Raw genomic sequence first — 24,713 nt, 5'->3', positions numbered from 1 at the left:
TTAAAGGATTAGAAAGCATGCCTTATAGTGATATAGTCAAGAAGCTCAATTTATTTAGCTTAACAAAGAGAAGGTTATGGGGTGACTTGATAAGTACTTACATGATAAACAAATCTTTAATAATGGCTTTTTCAATCTAGCAGAGAAAGATGTAACAGATTCCAATGGCTAAAAGTTGAAGCCAGTCAAATTCAGACTGGAAATAAGGTGTACATTTTTAACAGTGAGAGAAATTAACCATTGGAACAATTTACCAAAGTGGTGGAGTCTCCATCACTGACAATATTAAAATAAAACTTGGATTTCCTTTTCTAAAAAGTATGCTCTAAGAATTATTTTGGGGAAGTTCTATGGCCCGTGTTATACGGCAGGTCAGACTAGAGGATCACACTGGTCCATTCCTTCTTGAAATCTATACATTTATAAATTTGCTGGTGGACCTCTTAGGAGGCAGAACCCACACCAGAGGCACCTCACACAGGATTGTGTAGCGACTACAAATGTTAAGCAGTGAAGAATATCTCCAGAAGGGGACAGAAAGAGGGTCTGAGAAAACCACAAAAGAATTAGAAAAATGTCTGTTGGAACAAATGGGGAGAAAGAAGGGGGTGAAGGGTGATATAAAGAGAACTCTAAAGAGAGATTCTCTTGAAGAATTAGTATTGTTCCTGCAGAGAAATCAGTATGGGATGGCCAAGAATACTCTGAAAAAGGTGACAGCTGCTTCAAAAATAGGAAAAAGGAGAGCATGGAGAGCCTTTGTCTTGGATTATTCAGAGAGCTCTGTGAAAATCAAAGGGATTTCAGATGCTACAGCACATACCTAATAGTCTTTGAAAGTGCATTTTGTTGTTATTATGTTATCTGATTTACATCACCTTGTCTGACACCATATCATCACTTTCCAACAACATTAGACAATGTGATTAAACTATTTTATGCATGGTGTTCTTAAATCAGCATATATGAAAATAACATACTTTTCTCAGAGAGCTTCCTGAATTTTTAATTGGAATCTGTAAATTTTTAAACCTTCAGGGATGTTAAAACAACTGTTAGCACAGTGAATATAATGGCACCATAGTATATTTCAATTCACCCATTTCACATCTTTAGGTTGATTAGCTTCAGCCCAGATGTACCAAAGAGATAAGGGTCTCTCATGGAGTGACCATTCTGTAAAGAGCTTATTGACCTTTATATACACAGAAAATGGGCTGAAGGACAGCTAATAAAAGGCAATCTATCATGTTGGGTAAGGTCTCTAGTGAGCAACAGTAGGTATTAATGCTGGGGCTAGTTTTACTTAACACCTTTATTAATAATCTGGGAGAAAACAGCATATTAGTGTCTAATAATACATTGTGAGGACTTACAAACACTGAGCAAGAAATAATAAAAAAGAATGTAGAGAGTGGCATCTGGGAGGGCAGAGTGGAAAATATAGACAACTACTCATTGAATATCTTTGCAAATACCGTGCTGACAGCTGACTCAATTGTTTCTTTTTTTAAAAATAAATCAATAAGTGAGTTCTCTCCTTTTACTGCTGGTATATTAAAAAAAAAGCCTCATTCAATTTTAAAGTTGACTACAACGGAAGGCAGTTGCATACACTCAAAAAAATTAGGAGTCCTTTCTCTCTAGCATTTATATAATTGTCTCTCATTTGTTTTATGAGCAGTAGCAAAATAGCTCTCTAATGACAAATACTGAAAGGAACATGCAAAATACAGGGGTCTTAGATAACAGGGTAAAATCCTGGCCCATTGAAGTTAATGGGAGTTTTGCCTGTGACTTCAGTGGAGCAAGCATCCCACCCACAGTGTGTACAATTTGCATAGACATTTATACTGACCAGAGCAGGGTATGAGACTGATGTGATCATGATACTGCCTGACACCAGCAATACAACTGATAATCAATAGATATGTGAAACTGATGATGTATGAAGTGCTTCCAGATGTATAAAATAAACTAAAAGTTAAAAAAAAAATTTAGCCTCTCCCAGCTATAATAATCTTAGGTTCTGCTTATAACAAAAGTAGGTACAAAGTCTTCAGGTAGATATGTGATGTTTAAATTGACTGCATCCCTTTAAAAGTTAAGTGCATTTATGCTTGTGAAAGCTTTGGGATGGACATCCAGAGAGACTGATATTCTCAGTCCACAATACAAAGAGAGTTTTAAGTGCAAGGCTCACTAATGTCCCTCCATCCTGCCCTGTAGTTTATCACCGTCTAGGGGTGAGAGGGATGTGCAGTCTCCATTCCCATCCAATACTTATAAGACCAGGCAGCTGAGAATGTCAATAGGGTATCAAATTAATGGAAAATATAATTGTGATTTGTGCAATGTTAAACTTGTCCACTAGAAATTGGACCAAGACCTCAAAACTCATTTTGTGAAATTCAATATTCAGAGGGTCGAGCTAGATAGGCAAGAGAATGACTGAGTGTATTGCAGCAGAGGGTGCCAAATTAATAACATCTTTAGTCCAAATCTTAACCCAAAGGTTCAGTGACTCTGATTCTAGAAATAGCCTCACATCTACAATAAAGGTAAGTAATTCCTGGTGCTGCAGGTGTTGCTGTCCTGAAAGGGACATGCCAGCCATGTTACATTTACTTCAAATCAGAAAGAATTGCCTCAGGAAAGTGCTTCCCTGGTGCAGAATGAGTTTTGCTGGCTCATGTGTTAAACTCGCATTGTGTGCATGCCTTTGTGTCACAGTCTCCGATTTGACACTGGACACTGACTGCTAGAGCACGAAGAGATGGCAAGAAAAGTTTGACCTATATCTTAACCTATGTACCATGCCATAAACAGATGGATAGTCCTGAAACCTATATACTCTTCCAGAGACCAACAGGACTCCCCTCCCCTAATCTTAGTTTGTTTCTTGACTATCCTTCCTTTCTCTGGGACTTTTTTTTTTCTTTTCCTAATTATCTTCTTTGCATCTTAATTAACAAATGAAACTTATAGCCTACAAACTAAATACATTTTTGCATTGCTGAAACACCTCACTCTGTGTGTGCGTGTACTATTATTATTATTTTCATAAATGTTGTGCCAATAGGCCCAAAATGAGACCAAGGTCTTCTTCTGCTAGGCACCATGCAAACAGACAGCAAGACACATTCCCTACCCTAAACAGCTTATATTCTAAATAGAGAAGAGAAGTTGGGCAGAGAAACAGAAGCACAGAGAGGTGAGTCACTTGCCCAAAGTCACACAACAGGTCAGTGTCAGAGCTGAAAACAGAGTTCAGAACTGTTGGGTCTTGGTCCAGTGCTTTATCTATTAGATTGCTAAGCCTCTGTATAGAATCATAGAATATCAGGGTTGGAAGGGACCCCAGAAGGTCATCTAGTCCAACCCCCTGCTCAAAGCAGGACCAATTCCCAGTTAAATCATCCCAGCCAGGGCTTTGTCAAGCCTCACCTTAAAAACCTCTAAGGAAGGAGATTCTACCACCTCCCTAGGTAACGCATTCCAGTGTTTCACCACCCTCTTAGTGTTTCACCACCCTCTTAGTATCATGGACTTAAACTAATTTTAAGCGGGGGAATAGTCCTTCTACTGTGGGGAACTTTCCTGGCTTCTGCACTACTCCGGTGAAGTAGGCTAGCGAAAGGATCTGAGTCCTCGCTCCCGCTTCCTTTATCCAGTAGCCTCCCTGCCCTTGAGGACTCCCCTTCCACTCTCCTGTCTGGCAGAATCCTATAAACCCCAATAAGTCTGGGCCCAGGATTCCTGGGGGGCTCGACCCCCAACACTGCGTGGTCACCTAGGACAGGGGCTAGGCTGTCTCCACTCCGGGGTACTCTCTCTGCACTGGGAACTTCTCTGACCCACTGACCATTACATACAAGTTAAAGCAAATGCAAGTTATTTAATCAACAATTAATTTTTAAAAGAATAAGGAAAAATGGGAAAGGTTAAAGGAAACACATCAACCCACTCTGTGGCAGAGAACATCACATACAGTGTCTCTGGAATGTCAGGGCAGTTCACAGTCTGTTCCTTGTAAGTCCCAGGCCTCCTTCTCAGGCCCTGGCTGTGCTGCAGGGATGCTGTGGGTTGGACACTCGCTCTGGTGGTGGCCTCACGCTCTCAGTGGTAGGACCCTTCTTCCCAGTGTCGCCTCCACCCTGTCGGGGTTACGATTCAAGCCTGACCTGCAAAGCCTCTTGGCTGAGGCGTCTCCCTGTGCTGGGCCCGCTGCCCAGGGTCCCCCTCGCTCTCCCCAGCTGCTCACCGCACCCAGCTCCGGACTGCTCCAGCCCCAGCTCCACCACTCTCTCTGCACTGCTGCTGCTCTGCCCCCAGCTCCCTGGGCTGCTTCTTTGGCCCCTCTGGTTCTGGTTGCTGCAGCTCTGCTCCCAGGACAGGTCTGCTCTGCAGGCTGCTTCTGTGACTCTGCTCCCAGGGCAAGTCTGCTCTCTCTGGGCAGCTCTGCTTCCTGGGCAGCTTTGCTTGGCCCCTCTGGCTCTGGTTGCTGCAGATCTGCTCCCAGGCAAGTCTGCTCTCTCTGGGCTGTGCCTCTGGCTTTGGGGCTGCAGCTCTGCTCCCAGGACAGGGTCTGCTCTCTCTGGGCTGCTTTTCTGGCCCCTCTGGATCTGGCACAGCTCTGCTCCCCAGCTCAGCTTGGGCCCCTACTTTCTCCTTAGCTCGGCCATACTCTGTCTGACCCAGGCAATTCCAGCTCAAATGGAGGACAGGACCTCCCTGGCTTCCTGACTCCCTGATTAGCCTGCCCACTCTGTCATTCAGGCTGACCTGGAGCATTGGCCTCTCCCCATTGTTCCTGGGAGCTGTCAGTCTCAGGGTCCTGATTCCCCATCAATCCTTCCCCCTTTTTAGTACTGGGAACTAGCAACTAAAACACCCCCACTGAATGTTAGTAAGGGGGCAATGGTCCCCTTACATAATGACTCTACTCTGGAACTGTTTATGAATGAAGAACTTTACAGTGGTCTGGCATTGTTTCTGAAGAAGTAGCAAGTGTCAGAGGATATGAAGAGCTAACTGAATAAAGCTAGTCCCATCAATACCAGAGAGATCCTGTCTAGAAGTAAGTCCAAGAGGAGGAGAGAGATATGAGGAATAAAGGAACTTAACTGCCAGCCACATAAAGATGGAGATCAGTTAATTGTTCTTGCCTCCTTTTCTTTATCTCTTTAAAACATTATTTTATGTCTGTCTGGCAATATATATTCTGGAACTAACTGTTGCAATCGTGGTAATTGGCTCGAATGAAGGGGTGGCTTCAATGCAGGGGTATTATACTACATACACTGTAGCCAGATTGCACATTTTTACTGGTTTCATTCTCCCTGGTGAAGTAAGAGAATTCAGGTTTCAGAGTAGCAGTTAGTCTGTACTTGCAAAAAGAAAAGGAGGACTTGTGGCACCTTAGAGACTAACAAATTTATTTGAGCATAAGCTTTCGTGAGCTGCAGCTCACTTCACTTCACTTCACACTGAATGCATTTGATGAAGTGAGCTTGTAGCTCACGAAAGCTTACGCTCAAATAGATTTGTTAGTCTCTAAGGTGCCACAAGTACTCCTTTTCTTTTTAAGAGAATTCAGATTTTCACATCAGAATAAGAGTTCTTTAAGAGTACAGACAAAAACATCACATGATCTACATTTTTAACCAGTTTAATTTGACCAATTAACACAACCGTGTTGCTGTTGAGCAAAGATCCTTTTTTGCTAGGAGATGATCTTGCTATTTGTTTTTATCATATAGTCAAGGTTATCATTGTATCCCTTCTCTAATTTATAACTGGATCTCTAATTCCCATTATGAGCAATCCACAGCTAAATTAGACCATGATTTATGCAAAAAACTAAAAGAAGTGATTGCATAACTCTCCAAGGTAGATAAGAATTTCTGTCATGAAATGCCTCTTTCTAAATGTCCTCAGAATCTTCTCTCTTCACTACTTCATAATCATTAAAGTGCCATTTGGGGATGGGGGGGGGGAAATCAGTTGATAGCATGTACTTAGATGCTTAAATTTCCAAGAATTTAAGATGTAGTTTCTATTAAGGACAAATTAAGCTGAAAGTCATAGTCTAGGGGGCCTTAAGCAAAGAAAAGCCTTTAAGCAACTAATGACTTGCTCAAGTTCTGCCTATGTGGTGCACATACAGAATCTTGGGTAACCATTTATTGTAACTGAAGTAAATGAACCACAGTTAGAATAAATATTTATCAACTGTTAGCTCAACTGGTAATTAACTTGAGATGAGAATGCTGAAAGTGGAGGTGTACATAGCACAACAGAGCAAGTACCTTGAGATAATTTGCGGCTTAGAATTATTGAGCTTCTCAGCTTTATCTTCTCTAGGGAGCTGTAGGATTGCTTTTGTTTGTTATCCAATAATTAAGAAAAAAAGTGGAGGCAGGAAACAAAACAGGAATCATCTACCCAGTGGGAAAGTTAGGCCATGCACTGACCAGAAGAAGGCTTAAGAGGTTGCTGTAGGACTTTCCTTGAAGTCATCAACTCAACATAGGGATAAATTGAATAATTTTTTTTAGAAAGAATAAAGAAATGAATATATTGCCTGCATGCACATCCATAAACATATATTTTGGGGCACACTTTATTTATTTCAGAATCAAAGCACATTTTCCTGAAGATAGGGTGCATATGCTCTGAATAACCTTGCAGCTGTGAAGCCAACTAGCCTGACAAAAGATCTGGAATTACTAGCCTTGTTGACTATATGAGGACTAAAAAGGCCTGCTGCTAGTAGAAAACCTGAACAAAAGATGAACTCGACATGACCAGGTTCAGATGTATTTCTGGTGGGAGCAAATTCTAAAGGCAAAGGTCCACAACAAAAAATCCTTGCCCCCAGTCCTTGTGAGGTACACCCCGGGACAAAGAGTTATGGGCCATGTGGGAAGGAAGGCCTCTAAGAATCTGGCATGTTGTTCATTTAAGTCTTTGTAGATAATAACCAGCCCCTTGAATAACAGCACAGAAGACAGATGGCAGCCAGTGGACACTACAGAGTACACCTGCAATGTGCCCTTTCCAGTCTTGCTTTCTCAAAAGGCAGGTAGCTTCATGTTGTCCTAGCTGAAGCTTCTGAGTGGCCTTCTTTTGTGGAGATAATTGAAGACCTGGGACACAATTTTCAAAAAGGCCTGAGTTACTTAGGAGCCTAAGTCTCATTTTCAAAAGCAAACTTAGGCAGTTAGGAACATCTAGTACCATTCAGTGACATTTGAGACTTAAGTGCTTTAGGCCCAGGTTCTTAAAGGTATTTAGGCATTGCTCTACTCAGTGTAGCAAGGCTTAAGTGAGTTAGGAGCCTCAGTCTCATTTTAAAAAGTCACTTAGGAGCCTACGTGTCATGGAAAGCCCTTAGGCACTTTTGAAAATTTTACCAACATGCAAGGATTTGTTTTTAAAAAAAGAGAGAGCTTAAATCCATATCCAAAGAATGATTTTCAGAAATGCTCAGCAACCACCCAATAGAAGCAACATGCTCTCACAAGACACCTATGATATCATCTGATCATGCTTCCACTGAAGTTGATGGCAAACAACTCCCATTCATATCAGAGGGCAGGATTGGGTCCATAACCTGTATTAAAATCAGTGGAAGCAGGATTGGATCCCCAGACTATCCACAACAAAACTCGCTGCTAACTTTACTTATTTACAGCCTATTTTCTTCCCGTATATTTGGTACATGCTTTTTCAAGGAACCATAAGTGATGTACGTGGAAAATGTGAATGGGTTGTAACAAGCAGTTGTGAGCTAGAGGGAATTTAGCAAACACTAGACAAAAGTCAAAATGTTACGTCGAAGCTAATGACTTAATGGCTTTTAACTCCAAAAAAGTTTGGTGAAATTTCCACAGACTTTGCAGAAACATATTCCTTTGCCTTTGCAGTAAATATGGCAATTTTCAGCCTAAACCAGTATTCCATCCTAAAGTTATAGGAGACTAAAATAGCTTTGTAATGGAAGTTGCTGGGAACCTTAAGTACAGAGAGACTACTGTTTTACTACAATATAAAACTACGTTAATATATGTAACCCCCCTTTCTTCCCTGGGTTACTCGGGAGCAGGCAACACTCACCTGTGTGCCTGCATGCCTGATGTTGTTGACATTAAAGGAGATCTGAGTATCCCAGTGGCGACGCTGGATAAGTGGGAATCCTCTATTCACCCTCTGCTGCAGTCCCTTTACTCCTAAAGGAAGTTAAAATTGGCAGTGCCTCCACCTGGCTCGCCCCTGTACACACTCAATGGCATGCCTTGGGAACCTCCAGGAATAAACCCCTTCAAATAGTAATAATAATAATAATAACCGATGGCATGGGTCTAACTCAAATACCAATTATAAAATAATATATATCCAATATACTTAAATTACAGCTAAGACTCCTTTACTCAACCATTTAAGAAACAGGGTATAACAGACTAAGATTAAATGTCAATACTCATTTAGATCCACAGGGGCAGTTGAATAAAATCAATTAACAAATATAATATACAGTAATAAATGAAACTTATGTATCTGGCATTTACACTGCCACCGTTTACCCCACCCCAGGTGTACACTGCTCTGGATTTCAGTCCTAGGCACTTGCTTGCGTGGGCATGCTGAAAGATCTGCAGCTGGAGCCAGCGCTCTGTTGGTTCTGTGCATCAGTCCAGCCAAGGCAACAAGCGGCACAACCCTGCTGATGACTGGAGCTGGCTCCACCGAAGGTCAGCAGCTCTGGGTCCTGGTTCGGTGGGAAGATCACTCTCCTGCCTCTCCTCAGACTCGGTCTCTCTGCTCTGCCCCTTCCCTTGCAAGTACTTTCCCAAACCAGAGAGGGGGTTACTCCCAGTTCTTTCACAGCAGGCCCAGCTCAGTCAGCTCTAGGCACAGCAATAGTCTCTGCCCCAGCTCCAATGAAGCCACCAACAGCCTCTGAGGCTCCCAGCTTGATCAAAACCCCTGCAGGCTCTCAGCAGTAGCTTCTGGCTTCCTAGCAGCAGCTGCTGATATGGACAGAGTTCCACAGCAGCAATCTCACTCCTTTCCCCAAAATGGAGTTCACCGCCTGCTCTTCCTGCAGGGGGAAGTCTCTCCCTCTTTCCCCAAGGCATCAATGGAGTTGTAGTCTCTAAGGCTCGATTGCAGCACACAGGCTTTTCCCCGGATCCCTCCCAATAAAGTTCAGAGGCCCCTCTGATAAAGGGAGCCTACGTATATTTTCAAATGTGACATAAAATGACCAAAATATGTCTGTTTTGGGGTAAAACTTCACCTACTGACTCATATCCTTCTTGCCGAGGTTTAGCCCCCTGCCCCCCTCCCCCTTTTTTAGACTTGAGCTATAAATCCTTTTAAAATAGAAACTCAAAATTGAAACATTCATAGGTCCTTAAATATAGCAGTGAAGAGCAATGCTGTAATAAGAACCTGTCAAACTTGGAAATGAATTACACTGAGAGACCAAAGGAGTATAAAAGCCTGTCCATTTCTGACTGTTTCAGTTATCCTATTTTTAGATTTAAGTGCTCTGTGTTCTTCAACTAATTGAACAACAAAGAAACACTGACTAAAATCGGGGTGTACAAGATCTCTGGTTCAATGGTTTTAATATCAATCTGAGTTTATGGCAAAAGTAGTTGAAAGTATGATAAAATAATCTCATCCTTATATTTCACTACAACATTGTAGCAATCCTGTAACCAATTTCACCGTACAAGATATATTACACACATACATACACATACCCACACTAACTACAGTATCTGAATTCTTCTCAAATATTAATCAGTTTATTTTCATAACATCCCAATGAAATGAGGGTGCAGTATTATCCCTACTTTACAAATGGGAAATTGAGGTACACAAAGATTATCCACCGGTTTTGGGTGCCTACACTGAAAAGCTTAGGACCTGTATAGTGGTATAAGTCTTTATATTTTCAGAGTACAGCTCCCATTGAGTTCAGGTCTAGTTGTGAGCACTCAGAAAATGAGGAACACATGAGTAACCAGCTCTTCACAGTTTGGGTTAAATGACTTTTCTAGAATCACATAAGAGACAGAGGTGGAATCCATTTCTCTAGTGCAACATTCAACTGCCTTAAAGATAACTGAACTCTTTTGGCTGATTTAAATGTATATATTTAGCCTGAGGAAGACACCCAATATGGACACTTTCAACTCATAGAATCATAGAATCATAGAATATCAGGGTTGGAAGGGACCCCAGAAGGTCATCTAGTCCAACCCCCTGCTCGAAGCAGGACCAATTCCCAGTTAAATTATCCCAGCCAGGGCTTTGTCAAGCCTGACCTTAAAAACCTCTAAGGAAGGAGATTCTACCACCTCCCTAGGTAACGCATTCCAGTGTTTCACCACCCTCTTAGTGAAAAAGTTTTTCCTAATATCCAATCTAAACCTCGCCCACTGCAACTTGAGACCATTACTCCTCGTTCTGTCATCTGCTACCATTGAGAACAGTCTAGAGCCATCCTCTTTGGAACCCCCTTTCAGGTAGTTGAAAGCAGCTATCAAATCCCCCCTCATTCTTCTCTTCTGCAGGCTAAACAATCCCAGCTCCCTCAGCCTCTCCTCATAAGTCATGTGTTCCAGACCCCTAATCATTTTTGTTGCCCTTCGCTGGACTCTCTCCAATTTATCCACATCCTTCTTGAAGTGTGGGGCCCAAAACTGGACACAGTACTCCAGATGAGGCCTCACCAATGTCGAATAGAGGGGAATGATCACGTCCCTCGATCTGCTCGCTATGCCCCTACTTATACATCCCAAAATGCCATTGGCCTTCTTGGCAACAAGGGCACACTGCTGACTCATATCCAGCTTCTCGTCCACTGTCACCCCTAGGTCCTTTTCCGCAGAACTGCTGCCTAGCCATTCAGTCCCTAGTCTGTAGCTGTGCATTGGGTTCTTCCGTCCTAAGTGCAGGACCCTGCACTTATCCTTATTGAACCTCATCAGATTTCTTTTGGCCCAATCCTCCAATTTGGCCCAATCCTCCAATTCAAACAGTTAAAGTTTGGTAAAGTTATTATAAGCAATTGGAAACAGGTTCTTACAATGGAAAGTGTTGGACAACTTTAATGATAGGCAATACAACCAGTCTTGCCTATAATAAACTTGGAAACTTGTATTCCAGCAGCAACTTTGTCACTCTCCACTAACTGGTGGAAAGATTTTGAACTGATAACTGGTAAGAGCAGTTTACAGATCTCAGTAAATAAACAGGTTTACGCAAGAATGGAATGGAAGACCTCCAGTGAATATTTCAGTGATGCAGGAAGTACAGATGTTGATTCAATATGAAATCCTTTTCATTATGTGTCAAATGCTCCTCTGTGGTACTGGGAGTACAGCTGAAGGTGCCATCATTCAGATGAAATGTAAAACAAAGATCCTAGTCATTTGCAGTTATTAATGGTGTCATGGCACTCAGTGTAGGGATAGGTGTTAACTTTTGTGTTCTGGCCAAATTCCATCTAAGGTAATTCAGTTCTAACTATCCAAAATTCCCCCCACAGCTTTAACTGAATAAGGTATTCTTCACTTCCTGTCTAAAACTGTTTTGTATGGCGCTGGCAGGAAGGTAAACAATTGTTGTGTTCCATGTGAAAAGTGGCTGCATTTCAGTGGTGGGTGAAGTGATTGCTAGATATCTATCTACCTCAAAGGAATGTTTAATTAGAAGTATGTGCAGATCCTTAGATATTTACACTGAGCAGAAATCAGCATTGGATCTGGGGCAAGTGAATATAGCCAGTAAAACAGTGACCTCAGATACCAGGTGTTAGAGGAAACATGCAAGGGTTGTGGTGCTGACAGTGATTTATGTGACTCTTGGGTTTCTTTCACAAGTCCACTGGACCTTCATTCTAAGGGCAATGGTTTGATGGTGACAAATAGAAATGGAGTGATTCCTCAAAACTATCGGAAAAATAAAATAGCCCAAGAGCAAATCTAGCTATACAAAGGACATTGGTGAAGTCTCCATTATAGCTTAGGTTTCAGAGTAACAGCCGTGTTAGTCTGTATTCGCAAAAAGAAAAGGAGTACTTGTGGCACCTTAGAGACTAACCAATTTATTTGAGCATAAGCTTTCGTGAGCTACAGCTCACTTCAAGTGAGCTCACGAAAGCTTATGCTCAAATAAATTGGTTAGTCTCTAAGGTGCCACAAGCACTCCTTTTCTTTTTGCATTATAGCTTAGACTCAAAAGAAAAGGAAACTCAGACAAAAATAAAACAAAACAAATTTCACCTGTAAAAACACTGTCTTCCTCAAGTTAGCTGTTTGTTGGACAAAAATTCCCCGCCCCCCTACACTTAGTCTTCTGTAAATAAAGGGAGCTGAATGGGAAGTAATAATAGAGTCTTAATAGCATTTTTTGCACTGCTAGAGTGCTTTTGGATGATTTTATTTTAACTATAATTAATGGCCACTTAATGAAAATAATGAGCTAGAGTGAAAATCCAGTGTGAATTTAAAATGAAAAGAATACTTTGGATGCAAAAGAGATAGAGAACAAAAACGGATGTACAAAGTCTTATGAAGCTTTTAACACCTACGACTCCCCAAACATATCAGTTTAAACATCAGCTACAGTCACTGCCGCAAGAATAAATCTAGAGGAGAAAGGTAGGTGACCTTAAAAAAGTGATGAAAGAGAGATTATAGTACACAGAGAAATGGCTTACTAAAATTTCTGAAGTAGTAAATCATTATAAAATTTCATTGGTTTACAAAAGCCTGCACAAAAGGTATTTTAAAGCATTTATAAATAACATTTGCACAGAGTCTGATCTCTGACTTCAATGGAGTTACTTGAGAATTATATCAGTGTAACTGACAGCAAATTCCAGTCAATTATATTGTATTTTTCAAGGGTTATTGTGCGCTTGAAAAGTTTGATCAAAACGTCTGTTTTTCTGCTTCTTTAGCTTTACAAACTAGAACTAAGCTAGTTTTTACTAGAAATGGGCTCCAAACTGGATCATCAAATCTGAACAGTCATTCCACTCCCCTGAATTTCTGCAGGGTCTAGACCAGAATCTGATGCTAGGGTTTGAGTGTGGGTTTGATTACAAATGAGAAGGGCCTTGTTTTCTACATCTGGCTGAGGTCTGAAATCCCATGAGGATAGCTGATCTTGCATGACTTCTGGACTTGGTGGCCAAAACCTTGCAAGAAGAGGTCATGAGAGACCAAAACTTCTGTTTCAGAACTTAAATCAACTCCCAGCCTTGATTAGTCTCAAATGCAAACACAAAACTTCTATTTTAAGCCTCCTCTGGATCAAAACACTACCTCCTTGGTCCAGAGTCCATTCCTTTTTCTAGAATGTTTTACAAAGTTATGATGAACTTAAAAAGCCAAATGCAGATTAATAGCTGGAGCACAAAGAACTATGGACAGTATATAGTGTCAATCCTATCATTTTCTACCATACAAAGCAAAGGAGTCAAATAGAATGTGATGAGTAAGGGCTTTTAATACTATTTTAAACTATTCTCAGACAATTAATGGAAACATTTATGGTGGATACTCCTGTTAGTGCTTACATGAAACCGATTACCATAGCATTTAAGCATCTCCCAAATATTTAAAACTAGAAACAACAATAGCATTAACTTTTGTGTTCTGGCCAAATTCCATCCTAGGTAATTACATTCTAACTATCCAAAATACTTTCATTAATTAATTTTTATTTTGAATGGGTTAAGACTTTATTAAGGAAAACCCAAATCAGCTCAAAGTCTCTACCCTGATATTCAAAGCTCTTCTAAGTGAAATCAAAGGAATTATTCATCTTAGTATCTACCCACCAGGGGAAGTAAGGGATTCACAAGCTGGGTCTCAGGTAGTCATTTTATATAAAGAAGTTAACTGAAAGAATACTTGACCATATTCACCAAAACAAGAGTATTTTTCCTTCCTCTCTCTCTCTTTTTTAAAATGTGTAGTAGGTAACTTGTATAAGTCCCCAAAAAGAGTCCTCCAAAGCATGGGAAAAACAGGCTCCTTCCCCACAAAATTAACATCTTCCCCAACACATCAGTCCTTCATTTGATGGCCTTACTCGTCTCTTCTTCCAATAGACTCTATTAGTATTGTTATAGGAATTCTGTACAGAAGGTCAGAAATGAGATCCTCTGTAACTGATTTTGCCCCTAGGTATAAACAGTAGAGATAGGTGCACTCTGACTAACATAAGAACTATTCTGTACGTTTGAGTGAAAGCTGAATAGAACACAAACCAAACCTTTCTAAGACTTGAAAAGTTCAATCAACTCTTTTTATCTTGAATGCCTCTTCATGTCCCCTGCTACTCATGGTCAAAACTAAGAAGAATAAATAAGATGAAAAAGGCTATTTTCACCATGATATTTCTAATCCAGCGAGAACCAGCATGCATCAGAAATCTAACATGAAATCCTGTTCTCATGAGATTTTTAGACCAGAGTTAGGCTATGTATGAAAAAGCATCAGATAAGTGTTCATACTAACCCTCAGAACCTTCTTCAGTTCACCCATCACTAATAGACAGATACCAAGTATGCCAACAGGTACACATTTTATTTTCCTGAAACTATCCTTACTTATACGTTGTTGTTTTTGTTTTTATTATTTTTAGTACACTTCATCTAGCTTATTGTTAACATACTTCTTGATTTCTTGTAACTGAATCCACTATATTTATGATAGCATTGGCCCAATTCTGCATGCTGTTGCACCAGTGTAAATCAGAAATAACTCTACTAAAACAACAGAGGGCAGAATTTGGCCCTATTTGTTTAATATCAAATATACTATCAAAGTCATGACTATATTGCAGGGACACAGGGATCAGATCCGCCAGTGTGTGTAGGAATGTCAAATAATTTACTATATACCTCTGGATACATCCTACAGAACTACAGTCTACATCTTGGTTTTCTGTTATTATTAAAAAAATAATGAAACTCAGTTTAATCAAAGGCATTCTGTTAGCTCTGGACTGTATCCTGTCACCAGCAGACATCAGCTGGCAGAACACAAAGAAGTGTTAGATCAAAATGGCCTGAACAAATGCAGAAGCTTAATAAAAGTAAATAGTCAGCTTTTACAAATCCAGGCAAAACAAAAGTCTCTTTCGTTTTGATCACTACAGAAGTTCAACAAAGAATGGCAGACAGATCTCATTATTAGTAGTGCTTGATATGGTTAATATCAGCCTTATAACTTACCTTTATCTACACACCCGCATTATCAAAATATACCATTCCAAAACCACATCTATAAACTAATGGGTAAAATAGTTGATGTCATACATTGCCTTATCTTTCCAAAAGGAGTCAAAATCATCTGAAAAATTGTCCTTTTTCTTTTTCAGAACAAAAACAACGTGAAACTAAATTGCCATTTGCAAAGATCACAAACAAGATAAACATTCGCCTTCCACCACTTACCAAAACAAATGCACTGTACGGCTTTGATCAGTATCATATAAATGCAAAAAGACCTCGCTTTTATACTTCACAGTAATGCCAGACAAGTCAGTTTAAGTGGTCCATTCATATAACATTACAAGAAAGAAGATACGATTATTGTGTATTATTAAAGTCCATGTCAAGGCTGGCAAAACTGCTCTAATGTATAGTCGTGTTTTCTTGAGTAACACAAGTGCAGTTGGTACCTGACCTGCAGCTGCTTTAACTGTGTTTAAAGTACAGAGCTGGACAGAATTTATTTAATCAAACAGAGCCTGTTAAACAGATGTGCCATTAAGTACCAAAATGATTTATTATAGACTTTAATCTTGTTGTTTAACTGTATTGTTGTTCTGTGCAACGTTTTTCAAAGCACTCTTGGACAGGACCCCATTGACAACAAGCGGTCAAGCTTAGCTTGGGTCTCTTGTAAAACTATCTTTAACAAATGTGGTGTTCTCATGTCATCACCGCAATCACAGCCTATAAACGTTTTGTCTACTGAACCACAAGATATGTAGCACCTTCATATCATAAATGCAGCATTGCTGAAATGAAGAACAAGGAATAAACAAAAAAGGAAACCATTTTTTGCCTTTTCTGCATCATTGTTTAAACCAGCAGAGCTTTGATCCCAAAGTTAATAACAATGTCCATCCACTACAGGGAAGATAATTTCACTACTGTCAAACTAATCAGCTTGTCTAGTAACTACTATACATGCACTCTCGTACATACATAGCATATGTGTGCCTCTTGTCACTTGCTGTACTTTCCATATGAAACCACATTAACTGCATTAATACATAGTTTACTGAAGAGACTTCTGACCTCTTATTCCCTCTTACTGCTTTGTCTCCTTTCTTCCAAGTGATGGTTGGTTTTGGAGAGGCTTGTGGTTTGCACTCAATGACAACTTCTTGGCCCCTGGTAATAATTAAAGTTTTCTTCATCTGATTTAGTGCAAAAGTGGGAGCTGAGGCTGTTAAAAAGAAATATGTTAGTTCTATAGAGAACAATCAGCACCTTCCATTTCAACGACTTCTAACAGATGGTTCATCATCCATTTTCACTTTTTTGTTAGGAATCTATTATAATACAGATCATATGGCATGTATACAAAAAATGTCATTAAACCAGCATCCAATTCCAATGGCAAGACTAGAATTTAATCAACCTATCAGTTAATAAGAAGTCGTTCATATCAACATATTAAAATTAGATTATTTGTGAAATCTAGCAGCTGTAGAGAAAGTCTGGAGAAATCAACAATAAAATTAAATATCTTTATTACAGGAATTAGCTCAAAATATTAGTATATTTTAAATTCCACAAATCCACCCAAAGCTGTTAGTTGTTACAAAGAGTTTGTTGATGGGTTTTTTAGTTGTTTTGCCTTTTTTCTTCCTGAAAACCAGCTGTGGAAAATTGAGAATATGTTTCTAGTTTTCTGGAAGGATTTTATTGTTTGAAAATAATTTATTTTCAAGATGTTTACAATTTTGGCTGCAATTTTTTTTCCAAATTTAGAGATATTTTAAAAACTAATAGCCCAATTGAGTGACCTTTTCATATGTTGAGTAGTACCTTACTCCTTGAACAGTCCCATTGATTTAAATGGGTCTATCTGAAGCATAAGGTACTAAACAATGCAAGTAAGGGTATTGCAGTGTGACTCTAACTTATGGTAATTTTACAATGTGAAGGTTCAGAATCCCTTTGTAATTCCATGGGTCTGTGTACCTGTTAAGCTAGCCTTGCAAAAAATTCACTCAGCAGCAAAAGTGACAGCTCATCCCTCATCCCTCCCCCGGGCCCTCCCCCCACACTAATTTCTCAGCAATGTCTGAATTTCAAAACCTAATTTTGGATAATTTTAATGATAACATTATTAAAAATGGACAATTTAATTTGTTCTGTTTGCTTCATAACAAAAACCAGGAATGCAACTACTAAGTTAATGCATTATTATGGCAGCACAAAAAGTCATGATGTGAAAAGTTTAAGGTTACTACAGCAGGATTATATTGGCCATGTTGCATTCACTGTATAACAACAAACACAGAGATATGTTAGAGTGCATGTTAAACAATGAAACTACACACCGAGAGTACCATAGCAAGGGAACTTTGCAATGAACAGGGTTCATTACATTTTCACAGGTTAGAGGGGGTGAAAATGTATGTGTGTGTCAGGGGATTTGGTTGTGCATCTGAACACACAGTTAGAATTTCCCCACTGCACATTGTCCCACACACAGAATTTGGTGTTAGGTTAGAAGAAATCACTAAGCATAACTGAAGGAGGAGTTTCAAAAAGATACCATTCTGGCAGCAAAAGTACTTGTCAACCCCTAGGCAACAAAGGACACACTCACACATGAATAAAAGAAAGAGGAAAAGAGGAACCCAGCCAAATTAATTATACAGCTTTTATCCAATTCTGCTAAGGTTGGAGATGTAGGATCTCTTTATCATGACAGACCATGGAGCCATGTAATTATCAAAAAGAAAGATGAGAGCAATCCTATTCTGTTCAGACATTACTCACCTAAAATCTTCAGCTCAGCACTGGCATAAATGGTTCCATATTTATTTTCTGCTAAGCATTGGTACATTCCAGCATCTGAGAGATTCACACTGTGGATCATCAGTACACCATTAACCATCTCAACCCTGCTCTGTAATGGAATGAAAAAAATAATTCTACAAAAGCAAACAAATGAAGTGGATTTGCTGGGTTCTTAGTTTTAGGCAAGGGAGCAATAAAGTAAAATAAAATAATAAAATAAATCAATGTGGTTAAAATATAATTTAGCAATTTACTAGAGTGAATTTTTTGGATTGCTTCCTTTTGTTCTCTAGAGAATGAGAAACAAAAAATATTTTGGGGTCTGAAAAGACCAAAAAATGAATTTCCCTCTTGGTTATTTTATTTGACTGTAAATGCAACATCCCTGAGCACTGTTTTTTTCCCCATGATCCACTACATCAACTTGCTTTTTAAAAATGGTTCAGCAAAGAGTACTCTGCCAACCTTCAGCAATGAGTTACCTTCCTCGCTAACGAACCAGGGTTCAGATGTAGTTTAGGTCACAAGGGAAATGTGTTTGGTGGTCTCAAAGGAGTCCATAGTGAATGTTTGTTTACATACCAAACCCACCATATAATCGAACACATTACTAGCCCAAACCTGCAATACTTCGCTATGCACATGAGTAGTCTCATTCACAGGAATGGCACTGTTTTCATACAAGACTACTCATGTGAGTAAGGGTAGCAGGATCAAGTTGCCTTTGTATTAATTGCAGCATCTCATCTGAAAAGGCCTATTAATAGAAAATAATTGCTGAAGGTCAGAAGCAAGGTGCACTGACAGCTGTGTAGGGAAATTTGCACTGCATGTGGCTATATGATGAATAATTTGAGCTGGTGCAATACATTCTTCAGTTTCATTACTAAAGACTATTAGGAGTGAGTTAAAATATATTAATAAAATTGCATTTGAAAATGTATATGGGATTACTCAATACCCTTCTCTTTTTTGAGGTCTGAGTTTCAAGTTGAACTGGAATTTGCAAAGTCTGTATTGGCTGTTTGGAAAATCTCAAGACCACAAAAGCACAGAGATTAAAAGTGCTTCAAAGTCTGGACTGATTTTCCACCCACCTCCAGAAAGGCAGATATGGAAAAGCTAAGGCATATAAACTTGTTTTCAGTGCCTCAGGACGTCAAAAATAAACTTCCTTATATGTTTGCTCTCTCATTGTTTTCATAATTGGTCGATTTTCACAGATAGATGAAGTGTTCACTGAAAAGAAAGGCATAGCACATCTTTTATATTTATAAATCCATTCTATGAATTCATTAACATATGGAGACATTTTCTTCCAGAACTGAACAATTTTGTTTTAACCTAGAAATGCATGAAGAGTCTACAAACGATTTTTTTTTACTCCTCTTAGCATTTGGAGGCGATAAAGAATAGAAATATGCTGCATAAAAATAAAACAATGTGAGATGAGGTGATGACTCAGTTGAAAGAAAGAAAAAAATCCAGACCATGCCAATGTTGGTCATTTGCATAGAGAAACACTCTAACATAGATCTTATTTTAAAACTTGTCAGATCAGTGCAGTAAGGACCTGGAATTCCCTGATGGAACAGGCCAATGATATTGGCATGAGAGGTGGGGGCTTTGCTTTTCACAAAAGAGTTATTAAACCATCAGATTTTTACAGATGCAAAAATCAGACATGGCTATTGAGAAAAAGCCACACGTTGTATTAGTGCATTAATGATGAGGAACATGAGAGCTATAATAAGAATATACCATGTCATATTTAACATACATGTAGCTGGTGATGTTTAAGGGAGTCTGTGTTTATGGACTCTACACTGGTGTAACTTACACATCAAGGAGCAGGTCCACTTTTTTGCTCAGCCATACAAGGGCCATTTACAATATGACCCTATACACAAACACTCAGAAAGATATAATAAACAACTCAACCATAAACATCATAATGAAAAGCAGAAACAAACAAAAGTTGCCCAATCTTGCTCAGAAGGATATCACTAGTTTACTGATAGTAAGGGCAAGAACATTTCAGAATCATGGATTCTGAATAAAAAAGGCCCTGCCTGCTATCCTGTTTGGATTACAGGTAGAGAGTGAAAATTTCCAGCTCACCTGCTTTCACATACTTGGACATAATTCAACAGACAGACCCACAGGAAAACTGGCGCTACATTATCCAAGGCTTTAAATATGAATAGAAAAAGAAAAATCTCCTTTCTGAAGCATTTCCTCTTCAGCACTATTTTCCCAGCTCACTTTCGCTGAATTAAAGCGGAAACTACAATCTACTGGTGGCTTATTGAGCACTATACCTGTACCCAAAGAGGGACTCCATTCTTCAGCCAATGATAGGTGGGTCGTGGCTTTCCAGTGGCTTTGCATTCCCATCGGAGCTGCTCTCCACTGTCTAACTGAGTATTGTTAAGCTTCTCCACCCAATGTGGGTAGGCTGTAAAAGAGAGATAGCATAATAAATGCAAACACAAAAGGCTGACATGACTTCAGTTGATGTTCTAAAGACCTAATCAATTAAAAATACAGATTGTAAACCAATGTGCAGTCCATCTTAGTATCAGTGACTATATTAAATCACATGCAGATTAAACTCATTTAAAAAAGACACACTGAGGGTCAAAGAAGAAAAGTGACAGAACCAAATAAATTTTGAGTAAAGGATTCTACAGGACTATGCGCTGAGTATCACTCTATCTGGTACTAGAGAGACTTTATGTTTTAATAACATATAACAGACTAATATAGTACGACATAGCTAATGCAGCAATTATTAATATTACACATATTTATTTTTGATGACCATCATCATAGTATCTGGGAATATTGCAGGTCTTAAGTTCAGACTTTTAAGATCTCAGTAGCGAGTCTGAACACCATGTCTGACTCCCTGACTCAGTAGGGAGTCCCTGCTGCTTGTTGCTCTGTCAGTCCACCAGGAAACTAGGATTTAATCAACTGTGGAGGCCTGTTGGTGAGGTGTTTCATCCAGTTCTTTCCAGAAGTGGTCTTCCTTGTGCTCAATATGCAGGGAGTGAATGTCAGAGGTGTGGGCTGGCTACTCAGTGTCCACACTTGGGACAATCTAGCGCACCCCATGAACATAAATCACATGGTGAGTCAGAGATAGGAAGGCAGACCCTTAAGGTAGCATTGGACTAGACCACTGAGGGGCATATATATATTAACTAGCCTACTGATTTTCACCCAGCAGTCAGCTGGCAACAAGTGGAATGAATGAAGCACGGGACTCTAATCCTGTAAATCAGATACCCAAAGATAGAACCCTTCCCTGTAAAGAGCCTCAGTGGGACTGCATGAGCATGTAAGTGTCTGCCTATGCAGGTCAGGGTCCAGGTTTAATGTTAAACCAAGGCAAAGTTCAGTGGCAAGGAAAAAATCCAGATCAAATTAATCTATGAAACTAAAACATTTAAGAATAAAACACTTTAATCCTTTCTGCAAGGAACTGCAGAGACTAAGGAGGCAATGTCATTGACTTCAAGGAATACAGAATAATATTTGTGGGTGGGCTGGATAATAATCCAGAGTTAGCACAGCAAAGGATCTATTCTGGACAGCGGGGAATCAATAAACCACTTAAATAAGCAGAACCTATGGTGGACTGAATTTAAAAATAAATCTAACAATCTGTCTAATGTCTGACAGGTCACCAATCAAGAAGCTGAGAAAATGTGAGCTGGCATGATAGGTAACTAGGTGAGTGTTGAAAGCCTAACTACTGCATTGTGCATTCGCTGCATGGAATGTCCCTGAATTGGGACCCAGAATAGTGGGTGGGCCTGGGTCCCCCTAACAGCTGATGCTGGAGTGGTGTAAGCCCCAGAAAGGGGACATGGCTAGTTTAATAACCCAAGAAAAGGAGCTAGATTTAAAGGGCTCAGAGACAATGCTGAAGACCCTGGTGAGGGCTGACTGACAGTTCCATCTGGTCCTTTTACTAAATGCCCAAGAAAAAGGCTAGACTTGAACAGCCTAGAGATGGGGCTGAAGACCCTGGTGAGAGCAGATTGTTTGTAGGACTTTAGCTACACTGAAAAGGGTTAATCCATTTTTGACTGTGTGACTTGGCTGGAGGACTGAGCCAATAAGGCTGCCTAATGAGGCTGGCAACACACAGGGGGCACCAGGAGCAGAAAAAGATTGCAGCACCACACCCAACCAACAGGAGGCACTCACAAGAGGTGAGTGTAGCCTGTCATACCCATCAACAGTCATAAGAAAAAAAGAATCATCTCACTGGATGCTGCCCAGTGGGAAAAACCACACACTGTATCATTACACTGATTACTTCAGGAAAAAAAATCGACTGTGAATTCCTCAACAAACATTACATCCACAATAATCTCTCCACCACCATAGGGATAACTATGCAGTCCCTGAAATCCAGCCACCACACAGTGATCAAACCAGCAGACAAAGGGGCACCATTGTAGTCCTTAATCTTGATGACTATGTCAATGAGGCAGACAACTCTCCATCACCATTTACTATAAAGAACTCAAACTCAAATGACTGCACACCAAAGTTCACACAAGCATTTAAAAATACCACCAAATCCTTCCACAAAGATCGCTAAGGAAAACTACATTCTCACCCCCCTTGAATTCATCCCAGAAACCTTCTGTATGCTTTCCAAGATACACTCAGCAAACAAAGGGTCAGTTTCCTCCAAGACACATTGATTTCCTCCAGAAACTCTGTAACATTAACAACCTCCTTCAGAATAACATTCTTGCCACTCTTGATGTCACCTTCCTTTTCACCAGTGTCCCTCACCATGATAGCATTGCTGCCTGCTTCAAATGCCTACAAAATAATGAACAATGCTCAGAAATCCACCCCAAATGCATTGCCAAACTCATCCATCTCATCTTCACCCACAACAACCTTACTTTAAATAACAAACACTTTGTCCAAATGATGGGAACAGCCATGGGTATGAGGACGGCTTCCCAATATGCCAATCTCTTCATGGGCCTCCTCAAAGAAGAATTTCTGGAAAAATACACAAGAAAACCCATGATATACCTGGGATACACTGATGATATTTCCATCCTCTGGTAAGATGACCTAAATTCCCTCTACCACAACTTCAACAGCCACCCCCCGTCTATTAACCTCTCTCTAGCACATCAACTTAATGGACTCCATGATCAGCTTCAAAAATGGAACCCTACAAACAACTATATACAAGAAACCCATGGACCATGACACTTACCTCCACAGATCCAGCAACTAACCCGGACACACCAAGAAAACTTATCTACAGCCAGACACACAAGTATCACAGAATTTGCTCAGAAGAGAAAGTCTGGGACACACACCTAAACACATTTAAAACCATCTTCACCAAGCAAGGACACTCCACCAGAGAAGTAGATCACATCATGGAATGGGCCACCCAAATACCCCAGGAGAACTTGCTTCAATTAAAAAAACAACAACAAAAATCCCACTGACCGGACAACCATAGTTATCACCTACCACCCTGTTGCCGGCACCCAGTGCCGAAAGGCAAAACAACACCTGGGTTTCGTTACCCGGTGTGCATCACTCAATAATCACAATGGGGTGGAGAAGCAGAAAAGTTTATTTGCAGCTGCAAATAAGGTACAGGAAGAATAGAATCTCAAATCCTGCACTCCAGAGCAGGTCATTACACACACTTTCATATTTTTTAATGCTACTGCACTACACATCAGCCAATTAAAACTTTGCACAAATACTCTGCCTTCCTTATATAGGTTACAACAATGTTTCTTTTCTGCAACCTCTAACAAGCATTCCTAGCAACTTAAACAACCAGCACATTTTGTCTGGCCTTGTAGTTGTTTCTCTCCTATTATTTTTAACTTGGCGTCAGCAAACCTTACACTATAAGGCATTATCTGCGGCTGCAACATTGTTTTAAGAGCAAAAGAGCTTACTCAAACCAGCCAGGCCTGAATTCTATTAAGGGGGATTGAGAAGAGGCCCTTAGGCCTTCAGCAGGGAGACTTCCTCGACCCTTATGGCCTTCTATCCCCTCAACTTTCTGTAGTATCTGGCTGACGAATCTTGCCCATATGCTCAGGGTTTAGCTGATCGCCATATTTGGGGTCAGGAAGGAATTTTCCTCCAGGGCAGATTGGAAGAGGCCCTGGAGGTTTTTCGCCTTCCTCTGTAGCATGGGTCACTTGCTGGAGGATTCTCTGCTCCTTGAAGTCTTTAAACTACGATTTGAGGACTTCAATAGCACAGATATAGGTGTGAGGTTTTTTGCAGGAGTGGTGGGTGAAATTCTGTGGCCTGCGTTGTGCAGGAGGTCAGACTAGATGATCATAATGGTCCCTTCTGACCTAAATATCTATGAAACTTATCTAGTGGCCATACCCTGGGGTCTCCAACAACCCCACACTAGAAACCATGCAAGGTACAATCAGAAAATTACAACCCATATTTGATGAGGATCACATCCTGAAACAAATCTTTTCTGAACCCCTCTTCTGATTTTCAAACAACCCCAAAATCTCTTCAAGCATCAGAAGTAAACTCCCCACAGACCAGGATACAGCAACTGAAAGTGGCCACAGACCCTGCCAGA

The 24,713-nt window shown here is 40.1% G+C and overlaps 1 protein-coding gene across 3 annotated transcripts in view; it reads right to left on the bottom strand.

Moving 5' to 3' along the window:
* CNTN5 (contactin 5) overlaps positions 1-24,713 on the bottom strand; it is a 975,836-nt gene that overhangs the window by 150,822 nt on the left and 800,301 nt on the right. For 2 of the 3 annotated variants that reach the window (XM_073337877.1, XM_073337894.1), the window contains 3 exons: positions 20,407-20,543; positions 18,065-18,194; positions 16,346-16,496 (listed from right to left, as the gene is read on the bottom strand). In XM_073337877.1, coding sequence (XP_073193978.1) covers positions 16,346-16,496; positions 18,065-18,194; positions 20,407-20,543 — 418 coding nt within the window. The remainder of the gene's footprint in view (positions 1-16,345; positions 16,497-18,064; positions 18,195-20,406; positions 20,544-24,713) is intronic. The other variant, XM_073337885.1, reaches the window with a different exon arrangement.

Source organism: Lepidochelys kempii, chromosome 1 (assembly GCF_965140265.1).
Source record: "Lepidochelys kempii isolate rLepKem1 chromosome 1, rLepKem1.hap2, whole genome shotgun sequence".
NCBI classification, from domain to species: Eukaryota; Metazoa; Chordata; order Testudines; family Cheloniidae; genus Lepidochelys; species Lepidochelys kempii.
Note: the sequence above shows the minus strand (reverse complement) of the source record. Positions and strands in the feature narration are given on the sequence as shown.